Source organism: Doryrhamphus excisus, linkage group LG9 (assembly GCF_037039965.1).
Source record: "Doryrhamphus excisus strain RoL-2023G ecotype Guam linkage group LG9, RoL_Dexc_Guam_v1.1, whole genome shotgun sequence".
Lineage (NCBI taxonomy): Eukaryota > Metazoa > Chordata > Actinopteri > Syngnathiformes > Syngnathidae > Doryrhamphus > Doryrhamphus excisus.
Window position 1 is genome coordinate 12,643,690 of NC_136365.1, and position 25,820 is coordinate 12,669,509.

A 25,820-nucleotide genomic window follows, 5' to 3' on the forward strand; every position below is an offset into this window, starting at 1 on the left:
AATTGAGAGTTGGACCATTTTCATCAAAAATGCAAATATCAGACATCCCTATAAATGATTTCTATTTCAAGAAAGAACGGCGTCTGAGCCATGATGAAAAAGCCCATTATTAATGTCGACTCAGCTCATTTTTCCCATTTTCCATTTCCATTTCCCAAGATGCTTTTCCACTTTTCTCTCTTATAAATGTTGTTACAATGCTGTATTACCATTTTTCAGCATCTTTGGAAGCAAGCCCTGGAAGAAGTTTGGGATGTTCTGAACACTTCAGAGACTTTTTTTGTGAGGTGAGTCACCGGTATCCTTATATGGGCGTGCCTGAGTACAAGCTGTGAGCTGTACAATCACAGCGAAGTGGGCGTGCCCAGAAGTGGCCATGGGTAGAATAAATTAAAACTGACAGTTTTGGAAATACAGCCGGAATAGGTGCAGATTCTGGAAGCTCTACATCTGTTACGGTTCGGCATGTCTGTGTTGCGGTGCGACCCCAAGATGCAGAGAACAGGACCGAATGCAGGTAAAAATATTTATTTTTGCAATAATTGCGGCAGCAGGAAAAAGGCAACTCAGGTAGCAGAAGGACAAATGATAATGATCCAACACAGGGAGACGCACACACCTGAACTAAATAGACACAAATTAGGGACAGGTGTGGATGATTGGGACAACAAAGGAAGACAGGGCAAAAACAGGAAGTCCAATACAAAATAAGAGTGTCCCAAAAAGTAAACCAAAGCCCAGACAGGAAATTCAGACAAACTGTCACACAGGAACCCACACAGGGCGTGACAGCATCCACATCTTTCTGCGTAGGTTATTGCGTGTAGCTGCTCTATAGGAGTCCACAACTCAATAGAAAGGGCCCAAAAACTAGCATAATAGGTCCCCTTTAAGTCAGCGCTGAATATTTTCTGGTAATATGATTTACGTATTATTAGACTTATTATTAGAACTTTCAATCAAATTTAGCATAAATTACAACTTTGTTTTTCATCTTACAGCTTACAATTTTTTCTACTATTTAAGCTCTACACTGCTATAATGATATTATTTTCCCTCCTTAGCATTCCACGTTCTTTAAAAACAAACTTTATTTTTCTCAAAATACCCCTATTTCTCTTGATGCATATTTTCATTCGTAATTATCCACAAGCAACGTGGTTAGGAAAGGCGGAAGACAAGAAATGGCCACGGGATGACTTGTAAGCCTTGTTTCATTTTCTGTGGGCAAAGCTTTACTTTCCTTTTGACTTTCCCTGCAGTTGCTTATTTGGGGGCGTTGCTGACGTTGGCTTGTGAGATGCTGGGGGAGGAAGCGGTAGGAAAAGAAGAAAGATGCGGTCCACGGTAGCAGAGAGGAGTTTGTTTGATGGTGAGCAGCGGTAGGGAATGATGGCTTCCACTTCAGATGGAGCAGTGGGAGGAGAACAGAAAGCCAACATTTGCTTTATGATTTCCCAACACACATACTGTATATCCTATTGAATGTTGTTTTGTAATATCCTTGCCCACCCAACAACGTATCAGTTCATTATTCACCATGCCATAGCATCGATCACATTAGTCTATTATAACGTGACACCTTGCCTCTGTAAAGGTGACCTCAACTATTTGAATGCCATTTCTATTAAGCAGACACTATTTAAGTCGGGTTTTATGTTTTCATGTTTGAGTCGTCTACAACTTTAGAGGCATATTTAGGGATTCAACCTGGACAAGTGAACAATTACTACCTACTGAAATAAACATCAGGTCTGGATGTTGTACAATTAAGAAGACAAACAATGGCCAAACTGTACATTTATTAGTATTCCACAGCCAACGATGCAAAGGAAAATAGCATGTTATAAACCCCCCAGTATGAGATATCAAAGTAGCATCCCTGTTGTCAGTGCTGCATGGTACATTTGTACCATTTGTGGTAATCAAAATGTCTGCCATGCACGTGTCTTACACAGAATCAAGACAAAAGCAACACAGGAAGAACCACCGGATTAGAAACAATTCCTTGATGAGGAAATGCCATGCAACCAAGTACATTTCATTCAAAGTAATTAAAAGGTGGAACGTTAATAATGATGAACATCCACCAACACGTGGATTCTGGTGACAAGACACAACTTTATTCATGAAATGCACGCTCCGATGGAAAGGACTGAGTGAATGATTGGCTCTGACTGCAGGCGGCTTGATGAATCAGACTCAGCATCGCTTATGACTTTAATCAAAGTCCGCATCAGAGATGCTGAAGGCAAAAAGTTCATGGTGAGGAAGAGTGTGTGTGAATGTCACATACAGTCGCTCCTCGTTTAACGCCGTTAATTTGTTCCAGGGGCTTCACGGCAGTAGAGTGGTTAGCACGCAGACCTCACAGCTAGGAGACCTGCGTTCAATTCCACCCTCAGCCATCTCTGTGTGGAGTTTGCATGTTCTCCCCATGCATGTGTGGCTTTTCTCCGGGTACTCTGGTTTCCTCCCACATTCCAAAAACAGGAAGGTTAATTGGTGACTCCAAATTGTCCATTGGTATGAATGTGGGTGGGAATGGTTGTTTGTCTATATGTGCCCTGGGATTGGCTGGCCAACAGTCCAGGGTGGACCCCGCCTCTCGCCCCAAGACAGCTGGGAGAGGCTCCAGCACCCCCGCAACCCTCGTGAGGCTAAGCAGGAGAAAATTAATGAGTGAGGGAATTAGTTCCATAGCCGACGGTGATAACTGAATTTCTGCACAGTATGAGTCCTTATTCAGAAATAGAATATTTTCCAATAGTAAGAGAGTAGAAAACCTGTCTTAGAGCCCTCTAGACATGAAATAACACCCCTATGGTCACCTTTACATTCATAATACCTATATAGTAGACATAATACGAGCAAAAAAGCCATTTAAGACATAAGACAAGTACATATAAATGTGTTCCTTAGGAAAGCAGAGTGAGTGGCGGGCAGGAAGTGATGCCGGCCTTTCAGATTAGTAGCCTCTATTTTTATCAGGGGTAATTTTATTTCCTCTGAGACAAATCAAACATGCAATGTTCCGGTAATTAAGTCTGGTGCCGAACATTTCAGTACCATCACTGACACCTAGTGATCAATGTATCATCAACATTTTTGAATGCATCTTGTGAATTTGTATTTTAGTATGCTTGAAAATGCTTCATTTACGCAAAACATGACATAATATTAGCTTAAATATGCATGTTTTTGACAATAATGGTCTGTATTTAACCACAAAACAACATGACAACGTCATTAATATGTTTCTGAAAAGCCACAAAATTCAAAAGACTTTACAGGATGTGGAAGTGTATCTGAATTCCAGCCAGATATACAATATATGTTTTCAATCATGCAAACACAGAAATGTGCCGGTGCCATGAATCCATAGACACGAAATTACAGCAAGCTTGAAACCGTATTGGACGTAGTCGAAGTTAGCTGTGAGTAATACGAAGGATGTCCGACTCTAACCAAAACATACTCTAAACCAATCAATTTTTCCCATACCAACACATGTAAATCCAATGAATCCGTGAACATTAAAGGTGACCTAACAGTGACGAGAAAATGAAATTTTTAAGCAAACAAAGTTTATCATTTATCATCTTATTTTTTTCTAAACTTTTTTCCAAACCCTTTAAAACCAATCCCTTATTATGTCGTGCTATTTGGGTAAAATAATACATATCCAATAATAAGCGTGAAATGAAGGCATGACAAAAATGAAGAGCAGCGCATCAAAGCGTCCGTCTTCACTGCGCCAGGATGGTCAAACCAGAGTTGCCGCTATGAGAGAAAGCCAAAGAGAGGTTGGAGGAAGAGGCCCACGGTCCCCAGGACGCACACGGTCACAAACACCCAAAGGAAGATTCTGTCAATCACCATGGCAACATACTTCCAGTCATTCTCCACCTGGAAGGGAGGAAGGATCCAAATTGTATACAAGTAGATAAAATTCCAAACATAAACATGAAAGCGCACACTATTAAAGAGAAAATGGGACTTGTTGCTTGGAGAGAAGCAAAAATACATTAAATGATGTCTCAATCGCTGTCTCATTCCTGCAGAAGAAAGACATCCTCGTTCCCATGAGCCATTTCAGCATTTCTAAATAGTACTATTGTTGATGTTTTGGGGCAAGTTGCAATCTGCAACATTTGTGTTCAGAGCGCTGGTGGAGCTCTCCAAAGGTGTGTTTTTGCATTCATGCATTATGCATGGCCTTTGCTTTCAGTGTTTACCGTCTATAAAATTGTGTATTTAACCACAAAACAACATGACAACGTCATGTGTCAAAATACTGGAATCACGTATTTCCTAGGAGATCATTTCAAAATTATGTCAATTATGACATAAAAAGTGTGAGTATCAATTATGATACTTCCTAGGCTGTTGAAGTGAAGATTTACAGTAAAGTTAGATTTTTAAGATGGTAATGGACTTCACTTGTAGAGCACTTTTCTACCTGGAAGCGCTTTGCACATTTACCTACTGATGACGCAGCATCAGGACTAACCGGGGGTTCAGTATCCTGCCCGAGGACACTTCTATATGATCAAGGGAGGACAGAAGGGAGAACTATTGCTGCAATATTGCATGTGTCCACCAGAGGGAGCCCAGATGGAGGCTGACATCATTGCAGCACCCCAGCAGTCATAACCAATGAAATGATTTGCTGGAAGAAATACAATATGGCAAAACGTTAAAATATAAATTTTTTAAACTTGTGTTGAGTGTTAAGTTGCTGTGTGATGACTTCAGTGTTCTTTGTCAGATGGCATGATGAGTCAGAATGGTATACTGAGTAATACGCGACATCCTACGACTTCCAATGTGTTGACAAGCTTGTTGTGAGTTGTCATGTGATGAGAACATAGCCATAAATTAGCCGCACCACTGTACAAGCCGCAGTGTTCAGATTTGAACACCAGAAATTACGGTAAATGAATATCCACGTGTCGTAACAATCAATTATTTGCAGAAATGTAAGGAATCACACTCACTTTTGTGACAGACTGTATGCACACAGTATTAGGACAACACTGTGCGTTATATAAATAATAATAATAATAAGCTAAATAGTGTCAATGATACATTTTCATACTACATTGCGAAAGTACACCCAAGCAGAGAATGACATCAACTAACCTCCTTGGCTTTGTTCCGGCTCCTCATGTTTTCAGCAATATACTTGACACTCTCGATGGCATGCTTGATCTCCGGTGACACCATGGAGAAGGTGACCACGGAGGTCATGCTCTGCGGACTCAACCGACATGGTAACGTTCCAGCTTTTGTCGATTTGGGACTTTCCTTCCCATGCTGGCAGGGGCAGGAGCACTGTGTCTCTGTGCATTCCTCCACGGAAAACTTACTGTCCCCAAACTCCAAACAGTTGAGGGAACCTCCTCCAAACTGCTGCAAAGCACATGCACACACTGGCTTCAGTATTTCAGTCACACTGGTGATGTTATTCACACACACCACTATGGATACTCTTATTGCAATCACGTCTCACTTCTCAGTCCTGCTTGTATGACCATAGCATTGGAAGCAATGTTTATTCACTTTGTGAATCCTGTTGTCTATGTTATCTTCAAAAAGTAAGCGACATACTAAGGTGACTTTATGGTTCCTTTTTTACTATCATATATTCCAGATCACAAGAAAAAAATATCATCCACACAGAGTTCCAAACACCAGACACGGTTTCTTGCCTGCATCAAATTATTCTTCCTCTTCTTGCCTCCTCCGCCTCCTCCTCCCCCTCCAGCTCCTCCTGCCTCCCCACTGCCTTCCGAGCCTCCAGCCTTGGTGTCTTCATCAGTCGGTCTCCGCATCAACATAATCCTTGGCAACACTTTGAGAAAGACGGAGCGCACCCAGCCTGGCATGGTGTGCGTCATGGGTGTGCGATAATGCACGTTCAACACAAAGACGGTGATGACAATGCTGAGTGTCACGAAGATCATGGTGAAGAGCAGATACTCTCCGATTAGCGGGATGACCAGAGACGTGGAGGGGATGGTCTCGGTGATAACCAGTAGAAAGACAGTGAGGGAGAGCAGGACGGAGATACAGAGCGTGACCTTCTCTCCACAGTCGGAAGGGAGATAGAAAACCAGCACTGTGAGGAAAGAGATGAGGAGGCAGGGGATGATGAGGTTGATGGTGTAGAAGAGTGGCAGGCGACGGATGTAGAAGGAGTATGTAATGTCTGGGTAGATCTCCTCGCAACAGTTGTACTTGATGTCATGCTTGTAGCCCGGTGCGTCAATGATCTCCCACTCACCACTCTCCCAGAAGTCCTTCAGGTTGACCTAGATGATGGAAGGTCACGTTGTTCCATGAATTAAGAGAGATCAGTGCCAAAAAAAAACACTTCCCAGGTATGCCTGCATTTGGTCATGATGATGGATGCATTCCTCTTGAAGAAAACAAACAAAATGACTTGACAATTAAAAAAATCGTGTACAAGTCAAGCTTTTCCGTACTTGGCTGGTCCTGTGACTTTGTGATGTGGTTAGGGACACAAATGGAACACAGAGCATATGGAACACTTCTACCTTGGAGACCATGTGTCTGTAAGTAATGTGCAACTGTATATATATGATACAATACCTGAGTGGTTTGACAAATGTGGTGTTTTAAACAGCAATGGACACTAATTGTAGCTGTTGTGTCAAGCACTGACTAAATACACACAAACTGTATGATTTGGTGCTCAAATAGGGCAGTTTGATACAAAGAGGTGGCCCCCAGTAGCCTTTGATTTTTCTGTATGTGATCAAACATGTTTCTACAAGATGATGTTGATCTGTGTCTTTGGGAATGAATGCAAATACAGCCCCCCAATTTGCCTTTCATTCTGCCTTTGTTCGTTTTTGTTTTTTAAACCACCTCATTTGCAGTCAATGTCGACATGGAACTCTGATGTTACCACAAATGCCTCAGTAGCAATTCTATCCAAAATGGATTTCTTGCTGGAAAGGATTATTTCAGTTCTCTCCTTCTGCAGCAGACACTGGCTGCTTGTCAGTGTCATTTTGGCTTGTTTCATTTCTTTGTGTCTGACCAAATCAATATTATCTTCCAATAACAGCTATCACTAACCTTTGACCCAATCAGTACCAGGTCAATCTTGGCTTTGTCGTAGGTCCAAGATCCGAACTTCATGGAGCAATTCTGATAGTCGAAGGGGAAGTAGGTGATGTCCATGGGGCAGGAGGATTTGAAAATGGCAGGAGGAATCCAGGTAATCGTACCATCAAACTTCAGCAGAGCTTTGGTTTTATCTTCCACCAGGAAGTCCCCGACGGCACTGTGTGTGGGCGCATGTATGGAGCAGCATCAGCGTGTGGCCATGGCGATGAGGGGACACGTCACAAGCATATGTGCATTAGAAAAGACAGAAATGTCCAATATTGTGTCCAATTTGGGGTAGAATTGAAATGGAGAGGGGAAAGGTGTGGAGGAAAGAAAAAAACATTAGAACATGAATAACAATGTTGTTTGTTTCCACCAATTCTACTATCATCTATAATTGATCATCTAAAATTTAAGAAGGATATGGCTTCATCAACATGCTAAGGTTGAATTGAGACAACTGGACTTTTCTTATTTGTTGAAGACATTGAGGGATCTCCCTACTCATGCCCCTGGTGGGGGTCGCCACACCACACTAGGATAGTTGTTCTTGCCAGGCATGGTTGGTGGCCCTGCATAACAAAAGGTCGTTTGCCTCCCTGGTGGTAAAACAACTCCTGAGTGGCTACTCTTTCCATGGAATGGGACAATCTGTGGGGGAGAAATGTCAGGACACTGTTGTCTCAACAGAGAGGCGGGTTTGCGCCATTACAACAATGTCCTAACAGCTCTCCCCCAATTATTGTCTCATTCCACAGAAGGGGGGGCATGAACATGCAGGCCGTTAGGTCAAGAGCCACAACAACAACCATTCTGTAAACAGACCCAAACTATGATCATTGGACTTAACGCTGCATTCGGATTCGGAGCAGTCAATTCTACAACTCTTAAGGTTAATTCCTTCATTGAAGCAGGAGCGTGCTAGTTAGCCCAGTCATGACGGCGTCAGACAGCCTTGCTGAAATCATATTAAATGCACGTCAGACCCCAATGAGCTTCCTGTTTCGGGGACCAGCAGCTGCCACTGCAATACTTGTAGGAGTGGGAACTATGAGACGGGTAATGGTGCGGACGGTCTCACTTGTTGTAGAGGACAATGTCGGGTCTCCAGATCTTGTTGGATGGAACTCGAATGAACTCAATTCCATCAAACTCGGCCGGCATCCATCGCAGCTTGTAGTCATTCCAGATCTAAAAAAGAAGACGGATAAAGTCATTGATCGGTCTCAGGAGTCGCCGCTTAAAGAGCTGCAGGCTCTCTCAACAACCTCCTTTAAGTCCATCTTCATATTTTACATAACATTCTTTTCAAGCGTCAGTACAAAAGAGAAATATTCACGGAAGTGTGAGCCTTTGGGCCGTTTAATGAATGCAGTGAAGAGACGTGATAGCACAGCAATAAAGCCAAGTCAATAACAAGAAACATGCTGACAAATGAGAGGATTGAATTGTTATTCTGTGAACGCAGATACCTAACTATTCATGAGTCTACACGTCATTCAAGATAAAGTCTTTCATTAGCAGGGTGGATTAATGCCCAGTAACGACCTGAGCGCTGTTTAATTAACCACTTCATGCTGCACTGGGTTTTCCATTTATCTGGGATTATGATTGGCTGGAGATGAGATCGCTGCTAGCATGAGCAGGATGCCATAATGTTGGTAACACTACAATAATTCCACACCTCAAATCTCCTGACACGCCTGTATCAACATGGATAACATGGAGGCTGCAATCGGATATTTGACAGACCAAGAGAACATCAATGATTGCATAGATAAAGACATAAACCATCAGCACCGATAGGCCGTTGACTGTATTTTGGAAGAATGAAGCCAATGCACAGCTGCAGATGGAATCCCCTGCAGGGTGGCTGCAGCGGCATCAATCCACTATAATTATCAGTGAGTGATGGCACTTAGCGAACACGGACGGCTGAGCCATGACAATCGAGACCAGCCTTTACGGAGATTTGAATGCCTATGAAGTGGAACGAGTAATCACAGCAGCAGCTGATGTTCTGTTGGATTGCATCAGTGTCAAGTAGACAAGACTTGATGGTATCGAGCAACGTCTGTGGTTCTAGACCTGCACAGAGGCAATGCCAACATGGACCATGGACTAATGCATCCATTCATACACAGGAGAGCAGGGGGAGCAAATTCACACACTGGGGGCCCATGGTCAAAGCCTACTTTTGGTTGTGAGCCAAACTGGACATTACATCAACACCCCCCACAACCGTTCTTAATGTTTATCCTGAATTTTTCAACACTTGTTCTTGAAATTTCTGCATACTGAAAGTATTAATAACCATAACACCTTCTTCTTTTGCCGTGGTTGTTGGTTTCAATAAAGTGATTGTTGATCAACTGCCTCTTCATCAGTATTTTATATCAACACGAAAACATCACAATCAATGTGCAACTCGGAAGAGTTAGTATCTGTGGAATGGGCAGATGACACACTTTTATTATTATTGTTTTTATGCCTTTTTAAGGTTCGTTTGTACAGACAGTGTGTCATAATTAAAGTTCTGCTTGTTTTAATCATGGACAGTTCAATTATTTGGACTTTTGCTCTGTATTTGGCACCCTTACTGAGAATTGTTGTGAATTTTGTGCAATATAAAATAAAGTTTCCACTTTTTAAATTAAAATGCCAGAGGAGCAGTTTGTACTGGAGGAATGGCTTAATTACGCAGATGGCTCTAAGCGCTTTGTTTGATAAGGTTCGTGAGGCAGGACGACTCAATGCTATTTTACAAACAGTTCAGAGGGACAGATGAAATTGCAGCATGGGACGAATTTGGCCCCCGGGCCTGAGTTTGACACATTTGCAGTAGAGCACTGCTGTTTGCGAGGGTTACCACCAGCAAATGGAAAAAATGTTGTAGTAATTGATACGTACCATAAACAGGTCTATTAATGACACACGGCTCGTTCTCCCTGTGCCGAACCCACCAGCTGGCTTGACATTCTCTGATTTCTGATTAGATAAGTGACTGTTGGAATTATTAGATTAGATTCAGCTCCAGAAGCCCCACCCCCTTTCTCTTTTCCATACGCCTCACACGCTTATTACGCTCATAAACTGTACAGGTACTAACAACTAATGATCATTTAAGATGATCCATGAACACATGGAGTCATGGTGTACATCCATCATCCATCCATCAATCCATCCTATCTCCATCCATCCATCATCCATCCATCATCCATCCATCATCCATCCATCCTAAATCCATCCATCCATCCTATCATCCATCCATCCTATATCCATCCATCATTCATCCATCCAATCATCCTATATCCATCCATCATCCATCCATCACCCATCCATCCATCCATCCATCCATCATCCATCCATCCTATATCCATCCATCATCCATCCATCCTAAATCCATCCATCCATCCATCCTTCCAATATCCATCTATCCATCCTATATCCATCCATCATCCATCCATCCTATATACATCCATCATCCATCCATCCAATCATCCTATATCCATCCATCATCCATCCTATGATCCATCCATACATACATACATCCATCCTATATCCATCCATTCTATATCCATCCATCCTATCATCTTATATCGATCCCATATCCATCCATCCATCCATCCTATATCCGTCCATCCATTCTATATCCATCCATCCGCCCATTTTCTATGTCGCTTATCCTCACTAGGGTGGCGGTATGCTGGAGCCTATCCCAGCAGACTACGGCCAAGAGGCGGGGTCCACACTGCACTGGTGAACAGCCAATCACAGGGCACATATAGACAAACAACCATTCCCACCCACATTCATACCCATGGAAAATTTGGAGTGGCCAATTAACCTAGCATGTTTTTGGAATGGGGGAGGAAACCGGAGTACCCAGAGAAAAGCCACGCATGCATGGGGAAAACATGCAAACTCCACACAAAGATGCCAAGCAGAGAATCAAACCCAGATCTTCCCAATCTCCTGACTATGTGGCTTACATGCTAACCACTTGTCCACTGTGCGGCCCCATTGAACTTTATTATGAATATATTTTCTGTTGGATTCCAATCCTTTTCAACATTTTGGGAAATGAAAATTTGCACATTTCCTGACGAAACACGGGGTCGAATCCTTGCCACGAGTGACTGTTCAAGGCTAGCCCTTGATCATGTGTCCCACCTCGTCTTTCAGCATGAAGTGATGAAGCTCGCTCCAGTGAGAGGCTTACGTCAGTCCACTTGCGGTGGATTGAATGGATATAGAAGTCTAGTGGTCTGCTGAACAAATGCACCCAAAATCCAAATTAAACACCCAAAATCACCAGGAGGGGATTCGACTTTGAGACCAAAGTATCAGAGCTTTTTCTACTTGATATAGTGATGATAAAAGGTAAGACCCAGACTAATGTTTCTCAGTGAATGAAAAATAGAAACAAACATATTTGACAACAATTTCATTCATTCATTCATTCATTCATTCATTTTCTACCGCTTTTCCTCACAAGGGTCGCCCCCCGCGATAGGCTGGGATAGGCTGGAGCCTATCCCAGCTGTCTTCGGGCGAGAGGCGGGGTACACCCTGGACCCAACCATTCCCACCCACATTCATACCTATGGACAATTTGTAGCGGCCAATTAACCTAGCATGTTTTTGGAATGTGGGAGGAAACCGGAGTACCCGGAGAAAACCCACGCATGCACGGAGAGAACATGAAAACTCCACACATAGGAATTGAACCCTGGTCTCCTAGCTGTGAGGTCTGCGCGCTAACCATTCGACCACAACAATTTCAAAACATTATTATTTTTTTAATCCAAAGTGAATTATTCGCTTCTTTTTCTTCTTATCCTCTTCATGGGCAACTCCAAGGTGTTGGTGCCTCACCAGCCATGATCAGTGCAGCATAAAGACTTTGCTTAAGAGGGGTACGTGTATGCTGGACATTTCACCTGTACTGTCAGGTATTTGCACATGATGACCAAATGAGGGTGGATGAGATGAGAAAAAAAAACATACAGGGTATTTTCTACTTTTTTTACCGTATCAGGAATGACTTTTTTGTTTGTGACAGCCATACAGCCATACCCTCCCCGCCCCCCTGGAAGGAAGAAGGGTAAAGAACGACTTGTGGTATTCTATAATGATTACTATGTGTACCTTCTCTTCACCACTATTTCTACCCTAAGCAAAAAAATAGAAAGGACAAGTTTGGCAAGTCTGTCTGTGTGCGTGTGTGTACTTACATGCCGAAGCCACAAATTAGTTTCCATGATCTGATTGACTTCATCCTGCAGAGAAGCAGAGAAAGAAGTCACCTTGCGTCTGGAAGCAGCGTCTGGAAGGAACTGAAGAATTGAGGTCGCGATTCTCACACACACACACACAAACCATGTTCAGGGGCCATGTATTTTCATTTGAATTACACCAAACACATTCAGAGGTGGTTTAGTGGTTGTCTTGCAACATGATGGTTGATGGTTCAATCCTTTAATATCCTCCAGTATTGTCGGCCGTATTCAACCACGAAACAGCCATGAATTATAAACAAATATATTTTCAAAAAACATGTGAACGGTTGTTTGTCTATATGTGCCCTGTGATTGGCTGGCCACCAGTCCAGGGTGGACCCCACCTCTCTCTCCAAGACAGCTGGCATAGGCTCCAGCATGCCCGCGACCCTAGTGAGGATAAGCGGTACAGAAAATGGATGGATGGATGAAATTTGAAGCGAGAAGTGAGTCCCGCTGTGATATCACATATACATATGCAAAATCCTTGCATAGTGCATTTACCAATTTGCTTGTGTTGAACTTACAACTTTGACCAGCTGTGAGATGGAGACTTCAAACTCCACCGTGACAGGGTCTGAGACGTTCTCCACCGGCCTGATAAACTGGTTGTACCTCCTGAAAAGCTTCCTGAAGAGTTGGTCCTCTGCTTTTGATGCAAAGCTACCTGAGTGTGCGGAACAACAGGGAGACGGGGGAAGGGAAATGAAAGCACATTTGGTAAAACTACATCTGAATAGCCATCATTCATTTATTCATTTATTTTTCTGACTTGGCAGAAGGACATCTTTGTAGGAAGGCATCATGAAAGCCATATAAAGCTAGGTAGATAGCACCAGCTAGGTAGAGTTAGCTTTTCCAAATCCAGAATTATTTCATGAATAATGATTCCCCTGCTGTCACATCCATCAATGTGGCACTCTATCTCATCGGTTTGGATCAGCTTTCGGTCAGGTCATGTGCTCACCTTTGCAACTGCTGAAACGTGGAAAAATCATCAACAACATGGGAAGAGATGAGCTGTCTGAAAATAGAACACTTAGGGTGTAATTAGGCGGAACCTGCGACTCATTTTCTGTTGGAATTATTTTCTGATGATGTGACATGCAAACCACATCAAATGTGCTTTGTGTGCGACAGGAAATGATCAAAGAGCGACTTAAATCTGTTCCGCACTTGTAATTTGATGAATAAAGCACATTGGAGGTTGATTAAGCTTCAAGTCCTCCTGTAATTACTTTTCTTCCACCTTCTGTTTCATTTCGCTGCTTCTGTCGATGTTTGAAGTGGATCACATGGGAAATGCCATGTTACTTTTCTACGGAATGTAGCGTAGCATTAACGCAGGCCAGACTTTGAACTAAAAGTTATTTTTCTCATTGAAAAAAAACAAACTATTCTGAGCTGCAATCGGCAAAAAGGCACACAGGTGAGAAACAGGAGGGAAGGCAAACATCATTTCTTTGACATTCGGTGAATGCAGCACTGGCATGCAAAGAACAAACAATGAACCAACAAAAAACAGACGCACCCGGCTGAACTAAATAAGACAATCAAATTAGAAACAGGTGCGCGTAGAAAGAGAAAGTAAAAGTGACGGGACACAGAACAGACCAACACAGGAAATACTACAAAATAAGAGCATGAAAACCGGAACTAAGGCAAACAACGTAAAACACAAAAACTGTCACACAGGAGGCGATGCAGATTGTGACAGTACCCCCCCTCAAGGACGGATCCCAGATGTCCTAAAGAGTCCGCAAACGAAAAGGGAAGGGAGGTGGGAGGACTGGAGGTGGGCTGCTGGCAAGACCACTCTGGAGGTCGGCCGGAACGACAAGCCTTGAAGAGCCAGCAGGGCAACCATGAGACGCAGGGAATAGGACTAGGCCGGTGGAGGTGGCAGAACCACCCAGGAGGGCGGCCTGAATAGTGGGTGGGCCGACGGAGGCGGGACCCCTCTGGAGGTCTCCCCAAACGGCAGGCCCAAAGGAGTCCATGGATGGGTGGCGCCGGAGGAGGCGGCGTCCCGCCGCTGAAGAGGTGGCGCCGGAGGAGGCGGCGGCGTGGCGTCCCGCCACTGAAAAGGTGGCGCCGGAGGAGGCGGCGGCGTGGCGTCCCGCCACTGAAAAGGTGGCGCCGGAGGAGGCGGCGTGGCGTCCCGCCGTGGTATTGGTGACGCCGGAGGAGGCGGCGTGGCGTCCCGCCGTGGTATCGGTGACGCCGGAGGAGGAGGCGTGGCGTCCCGCTGTGGTATCGGTGACGCCGGAGGAGGAGGCGTGGCGTCCCGCCGTGGTATCGGTGACGCCGGAGGAGGAGGCGTGGCGTCCCGCCGTGGTATCGGTGACGCCGAAAGAGGAGGAGCGAGTCCTGGATCTTGGCTGGACTGTGGAGCAGAGGAACAGCAATGTGAGTCTTGGTCCAGAGGAAACGTACCGGGCAGCACATCCCGGTTAGCCGGAAGAACCGGTTGCGCTGGCGGTCCGGCGGGCTGTTCCTCGTTGGGCGACCAGCAGAGGGCATCATCCCCACACTCCACGGAAGGGGTGTGACGTGCGTCCTCCAACGCACGACTGGTCGTACTAGCCCCCCTTCCGAAGGCGGATTCCAGACGCCATATGCCGCTGGACGTGGAACCAGGGACGGGAGGAGGGGGACCTGGAGGAGGGTCTTGAGTTCCGCCTGCTCTGCTGCCCGGACCAGGTCTAAAAGGGACCGCAGGCGGGGTTTGGGCTCTGGAGGGGTCTGGAGCATCAAGCCGCTGGACACGAGAGCCAGGGGATGCTGGGGCTTGGGGCTGCGCGGCTTGGGCACAGGAGGAATTCGGGGAGTCACGCAGCTTGACACGGGCTTTGGGGAACCTTGAAGCTACGCGGCTTTGGGACGGGAGGGATCTGGGCCGTCACGCAGCTTGGCATGGGAGCTGGGGTTTGGGAACCCTTGAGGCTGCGTGGCTTTGGGACAGGAGAGATCTGGGCCATCACGCAGCTTGGCACGGGAGCCGAGGTTTGGGAACCCTTGAGGCTGCGTGGCTTTGGGACAGGAGGAATCCGTGGTGTCACGCAGCATGGCACGGGAGCCGGGTTTTGGGAAACCTTGAAGCTGCGTGGCTTTGAGACAGGAGGAATCCGTGACGTCACGCAGCATGGCACAGGAATCGGGTTTTGGGAAACCTTGAAGCTGCGTGGCTTTGGGACAGGAGGGAACTGGGCCTTAACGCAGCTTGGCACAGGAGCCGGGTTTTGGGAATCCCTTGGGCTGCGTGGTTCGGGCACAGGAGGGGAAAGTGTGCCGTACTCCTCTTCGTGTTGCACCGGAGGCAACGGGGATCCGGAAGAGGGCGGCGGGAGATCGACGTGCTTGCATGGAGTGGGAGCCTTTTCGCGCTTGGTCGTAGGCTGGCACTCTGAAGCAGCGTGAGCGGGGGGGAGCTTGGCGCGGAGGTGAGGGAGGAAACGGCTTCGCCCGCTGAAGCCTTGCTGGAGCCGGCCGAGACGTGCGTCGGCGTCGTCGCCGGGCTGGTGTGTCAGCGCCGTGTCCGCGTCCCCGTCCGGCCCCCACACCATGTCCTCCAGCTCCTCCAGAGTGAACTGTGTGCACTCCTCCTCCATCACCTTCAAAACCTGCAAGGTCCAAAAGTCCATCTCCGCGAGGTCGTCGTTAGGTTGGTTCATTTTGTCACGGTTCGTCATGCGGGCGTTGCGATGCGACCCCAGGATGCAGAGATAACGCGACTGGTGCAGGTTGGCTTAGCTTTATTTCTTTGACATTCGGTGAATGCAGCACTGGCATGCAAAGAACAAACAATGAACCAACAAAAAACAGACGCAACCGGAACTAAGGCAAACAACGTAAAACACAAAAACTGTCACACAGGAGGCGATGCAGATTGTGACAGAATACCTCACAAAAGAACCTAAAACAGCCAACAGTGTTCCATTTACATCACTGACTTGTATATTAACCAAGCTACAGCCATACTACTTTTGTAGCTAACATGAAAAACTATTTTTAGCTGGCGGACGAACACGGTGCCTCGCAAATTGCTAGCCTCAGCATCACTCACAGACAGAAAAGTGGATAGCGAGCTCTCATTTGGCTACAAAGACTCAACAAGATGCTGGTTTACCGTCAGCATTTTTTACCTGAGGACTGGGGCACACATCACACGTGCTGGAAGACACAGCCATCCCAAGGAGAGCAGACATAATAAGTGTTGTTGCTGCTGTTGTTGTTGACTGAGGTAGCATAAGTATGTGTATCAAGTTTGGGTAGTGTTTTGAATCATCCAAATAATAATAATAATAATACTGTAATAATACTGTTGCAGTAGTCGATTCTAAATGTGATAAATGCGTGGATCAGGAATTCAGCGGCAGAGAATGAAAGTGATGGACGGAGTCGGGCTATGTTCTTAAGATGAGAAAATGCTGTCCGGGGTAATTGTTTGATGTGGGGTTCGAAAGAAAGGGGAGGGTCCAGGAGGATGCAGAGGTTGCGGATGAGCGGTGATGGAATGAGGGTGGCGCTGTCGAGTTCGAGACAGAAGTAATGGGTGGAGGTTGTGATATTTTTGGGACCAATGATGATAATAATATCTGTTTTGTCATTGTTATGTTTGAGGAAATTGTGTTCCATCCAGGTTTTGATGTCAGTTAAGCCAAGATAGGCCAAGATACTGCAACTATTACATGTTATCATCAATGTACGTGTTAATGCATGATCACAGATATTCATTCATTTTCTACCACGTGTGCTCACGAAGGTTGCGGGCATGCTGGAGCTTATCCCAGCGGTCTGTGGGCGAGAGGCGGGGTCCACCCTGGACTGGTAGCCAGCCAATCCCAGGGCACATATAGACAACCATTCCCACTCACATTCATTCCTATGGACCATTTCGAGTCTCCAATTAACTTATCCAATTAACTATTAATTATCTTCCCGATCTCCTGACAATGTGGCCTACATGCTAACCACTTGTAAACTGTGCGGCCCCATTGAATTTTATTATGAATATATTTTCTGTTGGATTCCAATCCTTTTCAACATTTTGGGAAATGAAAATTTGCACATTTCCTGATGAAACACGGGGTCGAATCCTGAGATTGCCACGAGTGACTGTTCAAGGTTAGCCCTTGATCATGTGTCCCACCTCGTCTTTCAGCATGAAGTGATGAAGCTCGCTCCAGTGAGAGGCTTACGTCAGTCCACTTGCGGTGGATTGAATGGATATAGAAGTCTAGTGGTCTGCTGAACGAATGCACCCAAAATCCAAATTAAACACCCAAAATCACCAGGAGGTGATTCGACTTTGAGACCAAAGTATCAGAGCTTTTTCTACTTGATATAGTGATGATAAAAGGTAAGACCCAGACTAATGTTTCTCAGTGAATGAAAAATAGAAACAAACATATTTGACAACAATTTCATTCATTCATTCATTCATTCATTTTCTAGCGCTTTTCCTCACGAGGGTCGCGAGGGTGCTGGAGGCCTATCCCAGCTGTCTTCGGGCGAGAGGCGGGGTACACCCTGGACTGGTCGCCAGCCAACCATAGGGCACATATATGTAGACATACAACCAAATGTGAAAGACACACAACGTCTTTCACATTTGTTCATATGTTATATTTCGTTTGACAAGTTATCGAACTGCGCTGCATGGTGGACGAGTGGTTAGTGGTGGTAAGTTTCCTCCCTGTTGTTTGTTTGTCTTGCCTTGACTCAGTGAAAAGCAGGTCTGGTTTGCAATGTCACTGGCTAAATAACAAGACTACATCTCCTCCACCAACTCTGTGATGATATTTAGTTTGTGTGAAAATGCTGTGATGGAGAGCTTTGCACTGGAATTAGTTGAAAGCATCCGTATTGGCCTGCATGCACATGGTACCAAGTCATCGCACAGTTTCTTTGAGGAAAGACAAGTCAAAAACTGAAATCAGGTGGTTTATGTCAAAAGACAGCAGAGAATAGAATAGGCAGAAGAGCTTCTGAAGTGCAAGAAATTTTAATTTCATGTCCTAAAATGCACAATATGAATTATTCAAGATAATGTGGCCAACCTGTCAAAACTTAGAGGCCAAATGACTTGAAGTGTCGATCTCCTGAGAAATATTTAACGCAGTCAAGCATTGAGGTCAACTTGGATGGTGTGAAGAAAAATGTCTCAGGATGGATGTCATTCAGGATGGAATGATGGCAAGGGAATATATGAAAAAGAAGACGGGGGGGCTGATGAAGGAGATGAGTTCTTATGTGTGAGAGGCTTTTAGGCTTCATGCAAATGCTTTTAATAGAGAGAAAATGGATTAAAAGGCACTGGATGCTTCTCACTTCTGGTCCACGTTGAAGGCGTGAGAAACCTAGTAGGACTGCTGATGTTGATGGCATTCTTGGATGTGCTAGGCATCGTCCACTGTGAGTTCTCCACAAGGGGAGACGTCTACAAAGACATCCTGCGGCTGAGGCAGGAGTTGTCTTAATGCCCTGAGCGTCTGACGCTTCCTGGCCAAGAAGAAAATCGCCGTGCTGGAGCAACCTCCCTCCTAACCCGGAACCCTAACGCCGAGCCTGAACCAGGCCCAAGCCCAGGGGGCCATGTCGAGACGGCCGTGACAACGGCACTGTGGAGGATCCCGGAAGAATGCAGCCTCCGACCTATGCCATCGCCCACCTCTTTCGCGGCCTCAGCGCGGAGCAAATTCACGCAGCGCACAAAATACAATCCAACCTCAACTGTAAATGAAATAAACACATGATACCATTTTGCAATGCAACTCAGTGAGTGAAAAGGAACAACCAACATTAACAACACAATGACCAACACCGTCCAGTCAATGATATGATCCTGTATTTCTTGAAAGGGTCCCTGACATTATTATTATCAACTTTGCTTCAATATGTTAAATATTGTTTGTCATGATGTCATACATTGTCATACATTAATATCACTCAGGTAAACAAACACAGCGGTGTACGAGACCCAGGATGTTTACAATGATTATAGCCAAGATTTGAGTGATGTGTCAATAGTTTGAGGAGAAAACAAGGGAGAAACATTTGGAGATGAAATGTGAACTTGCAGAACATGATGATTGGTCACCTTCATTGGTCAAAACACAGAGTGGTAAGTGTAAATGACTTGGGAGTTGCTTACCCTTCAATTATTGTCTTAAAGCAGCATCTCAATGAGCGTGAACGGGTCTGTAAAGCTTGATTTTGCCACTGTTGCAGTGAAGTCCACCCTAAGTAAATGAGCCCTGAAAGAAGTTTGGGACGGCTCTGATGCTCACTTTCAGAGAGTTCACTGTGATGTCACAGTGAACCTTGTGAAAACCATCTAGGCGGTGACTTCCTTGTGCCTGCGTACAAGCTGTAGGCCTGAGCTGGTGCACTTGGGAGTGGGCAGAGGTGGGCTGTGGGTGGAATAAATTCAAGCAGACCATTTTGGAAATCCAAGAGAATATATCTGGAATAGGTGCAGATTCTGGAGGATCTAGAAAGTTTTCTCTGCGGGCTATCGTGTGCAGTAGCTGTATATAGGAGTCCGCAACTCAATACAAAGGACCAAAAATGAGCATAATAGGTCCCCTTGAAACCTTCCTCTTTTGGAAAATAAAAACAATATCCAGCAGCAACACAACATTTTGGAGTGACTACTATTTTCATGAGTCAATGATCTACCTTAAGAAGTGTTTTTTTTTATTCCGCTTTAGCGGAGTGTCCCCCATATGACGTCAATGCAGGTTTTCTCTCCAACCAGCTTCTCAGGCCGATGAGCTCCTTCCCTCAAATTGAAGGAGATGTTGGTTCAGCTAGAAAAAAAACCTGCGGCGTCTCGGCCCTCCGTAGCAGGAGTTTGACACCCCTGCTTTAATGCCTCAATGGAAGGTTGTATGACAGCCACAGATGGCAGCACACATATCAGTCTTCTCTGAGCATCCCATGCAGAAAGAAAATGAAACTTTTTCGTGCTTTCACACTGAGCGGGTCAAAAAGAAATTGCATGCAATCTCACCAGGTGCACGCCTCCAAAGGTAGGCTACATCTAAGATGATCATTCAAGCTTGACAATACTATTTTTATTCTGCTTTTCTGGAGCTGATTTCCTCATTTAGGAAGGAGTGTCAGTGAGAACTGGTAGAGATCAGATTGCTTTCTCACTTTGTTACTTTGAACCCACCAGAAATACAGTACGCCATTGCAAGAAGAAGTCGGAGTATTTTGTTGGAAAATATCATGTCATGTGTAAATGTTCTGAATGGCAGATAGTGACAGCTTTGGGGAACATGAGGTATTTTCAGCACATTTGTCTGTGAGTCATTTAGTGTTAAGCCAAGCCCCTTCCGATCCACGTTCTGCTCTATAAATGTTCATGTGATATAACCCTTGTTAGTGCACAACTACCCGCACACACACAATTGTTATATTGCACAGTTCACCGACTGGCCCGTCAGCCAAGTACACACAAAAAATGCACGTTGGAGGAATTTTGCCCATAACCCACAATCCTTAGGTGAGACATGAACATGCGGCTTGCTCTTTTATGTACATTAAGCATATAAAAACTGATTTAAAAAAAGAGACAGCTCATTACTGCCTTAAGAGGACACACAGATGAATGAAAACAGGTAATACCTTTGCTACTTTTAAAAAGGACCTATTGTGCTTCTGTCCCTTGGTATTGAGTTGTGGACTCCTATAGAGCAGCTACACACAATAACCAGCACACAAAGCTTTCCAGAATCTGCACGTATTGAGCTGTATTTCTTTGGATTTTGTGATTCCTGCAAAACACTCTGTTTTAATGTATTCCACCAACAGCCCGCCTCCAGGCACACCCACTCCGCTGTGGTTGGTCACACTGCCGAGTGCTGAAAAGGACTTCCGGTTTGTGCCGCAAGCTGTGAACCCAACTTTATAGGAGCTGATAAACTGTATAGGAGCTGCTAATAAACGCCAATTAATCTTTTTCAAATGTCCACTTTTAACACACAGCCATACAGTTTCTCAAGACAAGAGGTTACTGCAAGACGTCTCTCAGTGCTAGGTATCTTGAGCATTTTAACGTTAAGTTTCCTACAGCATCACTAACGTCTAATGTGTTTTGCGGGACTACCAGTGTGTAAAAAAACTCTGGTAGAGCCACTAATTGTGGTGGGAAACGGCTATTAGCAACCCCCTCCCTGTATGCACACTCTATAATGCTACACAACATAAAAACCGTTAAGACACTGATAACCTGTTACTTACTGATTGCCCTTCTGACTCTTCCACACACCAAGTAATGTTGGAAAGGTGTAGGGCTTCAGCAAGTTTGTGGGCTAGTCCAGCAGCATAACGGCCCATGTTCACTGAACAGTCCAGTGGGAAATGCCCCTGTCAGATTAAAATGCATTTCTTTTTCTTACTGGTAGGGAATTAGGAACTCCAACCACTTCCGCCTGATGGTGGCGTCTTTGGGAATTGGAAACAAATGTGGCGTTCCCTTACAAGCCATTGCTAGCAAACAGAGAAGCAGAGCTTAATGGGGGGGGGGGAGAGAGCTTATATGGTTTATGGCCATGCCCATATCAGGAAGTTCATCCTTCTGTGATATCACAAAGGGAAGGTTTTACCATGCCTTTTAAAACCAAACCAAGTCATTTTTACAGTGTTTCTATCACACAGAAAAGGATTGGGTAGTTTGGTTGTGCAGTTTTCCATTGGAAGAGCCCAAAATGGCCATCACTACTGAGGTCAGGCGTGTCTAAAGTGTGGCTTGTTTTTTATTATCGTAGAAACAAAATGAAAATATAAATTCCATACATTTGCATGTACGTATATGTTATTTGTTACCAGTGCGATCCATCCCACTATGTTTGGCGGTCCTTGAATGCACCATTGTAAGTGTGCTAAATTTCTCCCACGCCACACAGATAGACTACTACAGTGTTTTTCAACCTTTTTTGAGCCACGGCACGTTTTTTACATTGGAAAAATCTTGAGGCACACCACTAACCAAAAATGTTCCAAAATGTCACCACGACCTCACACGTGCATCAATAAGTCTATGGGAGGAACAAGGTAGGTGTTGCCACACGGACCAATATTACATTTTATTATATTACATATAATATTACATTGCTCTGCCAGTCTTTACACCACAGACACTCCACAGTAGCCACGTTTTTACATCAACACTTTTTCTCTTTCCCAATGACCTTTCGGGAAACAATGGTATCCATGGAAAGGAATATTCCAATCTCTTGTCTACATGCGCCGTGAAAATCAACCAGAATAGTCAATAGGGCATGCCCAGTAAAACGTAAACATCAACATCACGTGATACCGGCTTCCCCAAGTTTTTCTTTCACTTGTTGGAATAACTCCGTATTGTTTATTGTCTGTCCAGTCTTGAAATTTAGTTTGAATCAAAAACAAACTTTGCTTAGTCCAGTGCCGATTGCTGGCCTCCATTTTTAAAAGTGAAGAACGTCTGGATCTGCGTGTTACGTCATATGCGCTGAAAGAACGCACCCGGGATCAATTTAAACAGGAAAAGATCAAATTCAATCTTGCTAATATTTTATAATTAAACTCAGGACATGTTTTATATACATATATATTTTCTTTTTAATATTCATTCATTCATTCATTCATTCATTTTCTACCGCTTTTTCCTCACGAGGGTCGCGGCGGTGATGGAGCCTATCCCAGCTGTCTTCGGGCGAGAGGCGGGGTACACCCTGGACTGGTCGCCAGCCAATCACAGGGCACATATAGACAAACAACCATTCACACTCACATTCATACCTATGGACAATTTAGAGTCGCCAATTAACCTAGCATGTTTTTGGAATGTGGGAGGAAACCGAAGTACCCGGAGAAAACCCACGCATGCACGGGGAGAACATGCAAACTCCACACAGAGATGGCCGAGGGTGGAATTGAACTCTGGTCTCCTAGCTGTGTGGTCTGCGCGCTAACCACTAGACCGCCGTGCCGCCTTCTTTTTTTAATATGAAGATATATATTTTTTATAGAAGGGTTTAGATTCTGTTTCACAGATGGCGCTAATGCATACGAAAGCTGCTTGCCAACCGCCAATAAACAACAGAAGAAGAAAAACACCAGGAAGAACGCACCCTGCCAACTTTCCGTTTGAGCGGGTACAAGATACCTCAATCGGATTGGTTAAAGGAATATTCCACCCCTGTTCAATTCTTTCCGTTTGAGCAAATAAACCAAAGTGAATTAGAATATTTGGGTCCATGTATACTATTGACGTAATGGCTATTGGCATCATATTTGCACATGATGATTAATAAATGTTAATTATAAAAAGTGATATTGGATAATTCCTCACGGCACACCTGATGGTTTCTCAAGGTACACTAGTGTGCCGCGGCACAGTGGTTGAAAATCACTGGACTACTATATATTGTATTTTCACCGTTTTTCTTTCATCTCATATTTGCTCTCAAACGCTGACACTGTATGGGAATGCATAAAGTTAGGTTTTAATGACGTTATTGAGTGTTAATGTGTGGCTGCACGACCTCTCGTTCATTCATGCTTGCACATTGCCTTTCAGCACACACGTCAAACAGCCACGTGCGATAATAATCTTATCTATTTTGGACGCTAAACAAGAAATTTTAGCCGAAAAAAATGGGTTGTTAACCGCATAACGCGCTAACTGGACTCAGAAAAACAACATCCAACATCAAACAACAACAAATGAAACTCCCAAACGTTAGCATGAACTTGGTGCGTTCAATGCCGCTGAGCAAAGTGGGAATAAATCATTTTATCCAAACTTCCAGCTGATCCGGTGTCTTATTGTAAAATAATGGCAATACACCCAAAGCCCAAAGCCTCATTAGCTGGAAATAACCATCCCGTCCGTCATCGCTATTCTAACATTAGCATTCATTACATTCATTTTCATGGCCTAGTTAACGCCAAGAGGGGAATATTCATGAATGTGTTTTCTTTCAAATTATCTTTGATTCGAACAAGTATGGGAGAGTGATAAGAAAGTTCTATGGTGCTGATATGTACGAGATAAAATAGTTCACGTTGTTTCTGACGTCTGTTTGTCCGTATTTCATCTCCACTCTTCTCTTGGAGCCAAAAGGTGAGAATGTGCTGATAAATTCCTCTTACCTTGTGGCAGCGAACCTCCGAGAAAAAGCAGCAAAGTCCATCTTGAAAGTGGTTGCATCCTCTCAGCGCGTTTGTGTTATTTTTACAGGCGCGCTTCGATTCCTTCTTGCGGAAAGTAAACCACTTTCATTCCGTGTCACACACAAAGTACACTTGATCGGTGTCTCACGCGGAGAAGCAGGATGGATGTTCCAGCTCGCTTCTGCTGCATCCCTGCGACTCACCACGCACGCACGCACGCACACCCACGCGCGCGCGCACACACACACGCACACACGCCTAAATATTTAGACTGTAGAATGTTAGATAAATGTTACAGAGAAGAAACCTGGTCCAGATGTTTGTCGTCTATAATAGATTGTGCTTAATTGAGTTTGTATCCTGTGAGGGAGCTGCCAATCCTCCCTCACTGACCAGGGGTACACCCCGCCTACACTGTCATGTTTCTCTGTGTATATAGTTGGCTTTAGTTATTTACATATATTTTGGTTAGTGCTTTAATTATATTTGTTTGCCGTTGAAGTGCCACTCTAGTTAGTTAGTCTTTCATTCAGAAGTAATTTGTGTTCCTAATTTCTCATCAGTTTCTCCTTTTGTTTGAGGTGATTGGTCGTGGCCCAAACATGGAGGCGTGCCCATGGGAGTGCAGGCCAGAGGCTGATCACCTCAATTGGACTCTCCCAAGTGCCACCTGGAGGAGGGGGGGAATTGACTGGGTGGTAGTTGGGAATCAAGTTGTTAGGTGTACGTGAGTGTTTATAGATATGTATATACAGGAAGTGACCCTTCAGTGGGGGACTCCTGAAGAACTTGGATTTAATATGAAGGGTGTTGGGAATGTAAATCGGGTACCTTTTGGACTTGCTTCACCCGCTCATTGGGAACTGTGGTTGGCCCTTCACAGATAAAAGGGGCTGGGTGAAATTGTTTGAGAGAGGCCTGTTGTGTGTGCTGGGGGAAATGCTGCTGCACTGTCCTGTAAAATAAACTCGGAAAGCTCTCAAGCCCTGGTCTGGTGTACCTTTCAACTGCTATGGCTATCCCAGGCTAGTAAGAGGCCATTGTTTTTTCAACTCAAAATCTTACATTTTTGGTGTCAGAAGTGGGATCGTCACTGCCAGTTTGAGTGCACCGGAACGGCAATGGGGCCAAGGAAGAAGCTAGTTGAAGTGGAGCTGGAGGGAGAAATGCAAGCGGAAGGAGCCACAGCTGCAGAGACCGGGGCTGATTTACCCAAGGCGGGGC

General features: G+C 44.7%; 1 protein-coding gene across 2 annotated transcripts; it reads right to left on the reverse strand.

The window, feature by feature from the left end:
* Window positions 1-1,042: 1,042 nt before the first annotated feature.
* chrna6 (cholinergic receptor, nicotinic, alpha 6) lies at window positions 1,043-24,791 on the reverse strand. 2 transcript variants are annotated; one of them, XM_058085196.2, is made up of 8 exons: window positions 24,576-24,791; window positions 12,953-13,092; window positions 12,381-12,425; window positions 8,225-8,334; window positions 7,111-7,318; window positions 5,715-6,317; window positions 5,146-5,415; window positions 1,043-3,909 (listed from the first exon to the last, which is right to left on the reverse strand). In XM_058085196.2, exons 1-8 carry the CDS (start codon window positions 24,631-24,633, stop codon window positions 3,784-3,786), a joined length of 1,560 nt encoding a protein of 519 aa, XP_057941179.2. In that variant the 5' UTR covers window positions 24,634-24,791; the 3' UTR covers window positions 1,043-3,783. The 2 variants fall into 2 exon arrangements, with proteins under 2 accessions (XP_057941179.2, XP_078649536.1); XM_078793410.1 differs by lacking the exon at window positions 24,576-24,791 and having other exon boundaries at window positions 12,381-12,815; window positions 12,953-13,060.
* Between the last annotated feature and the right edge of the window lie 1,029 nt (window positions 24,792-25,820).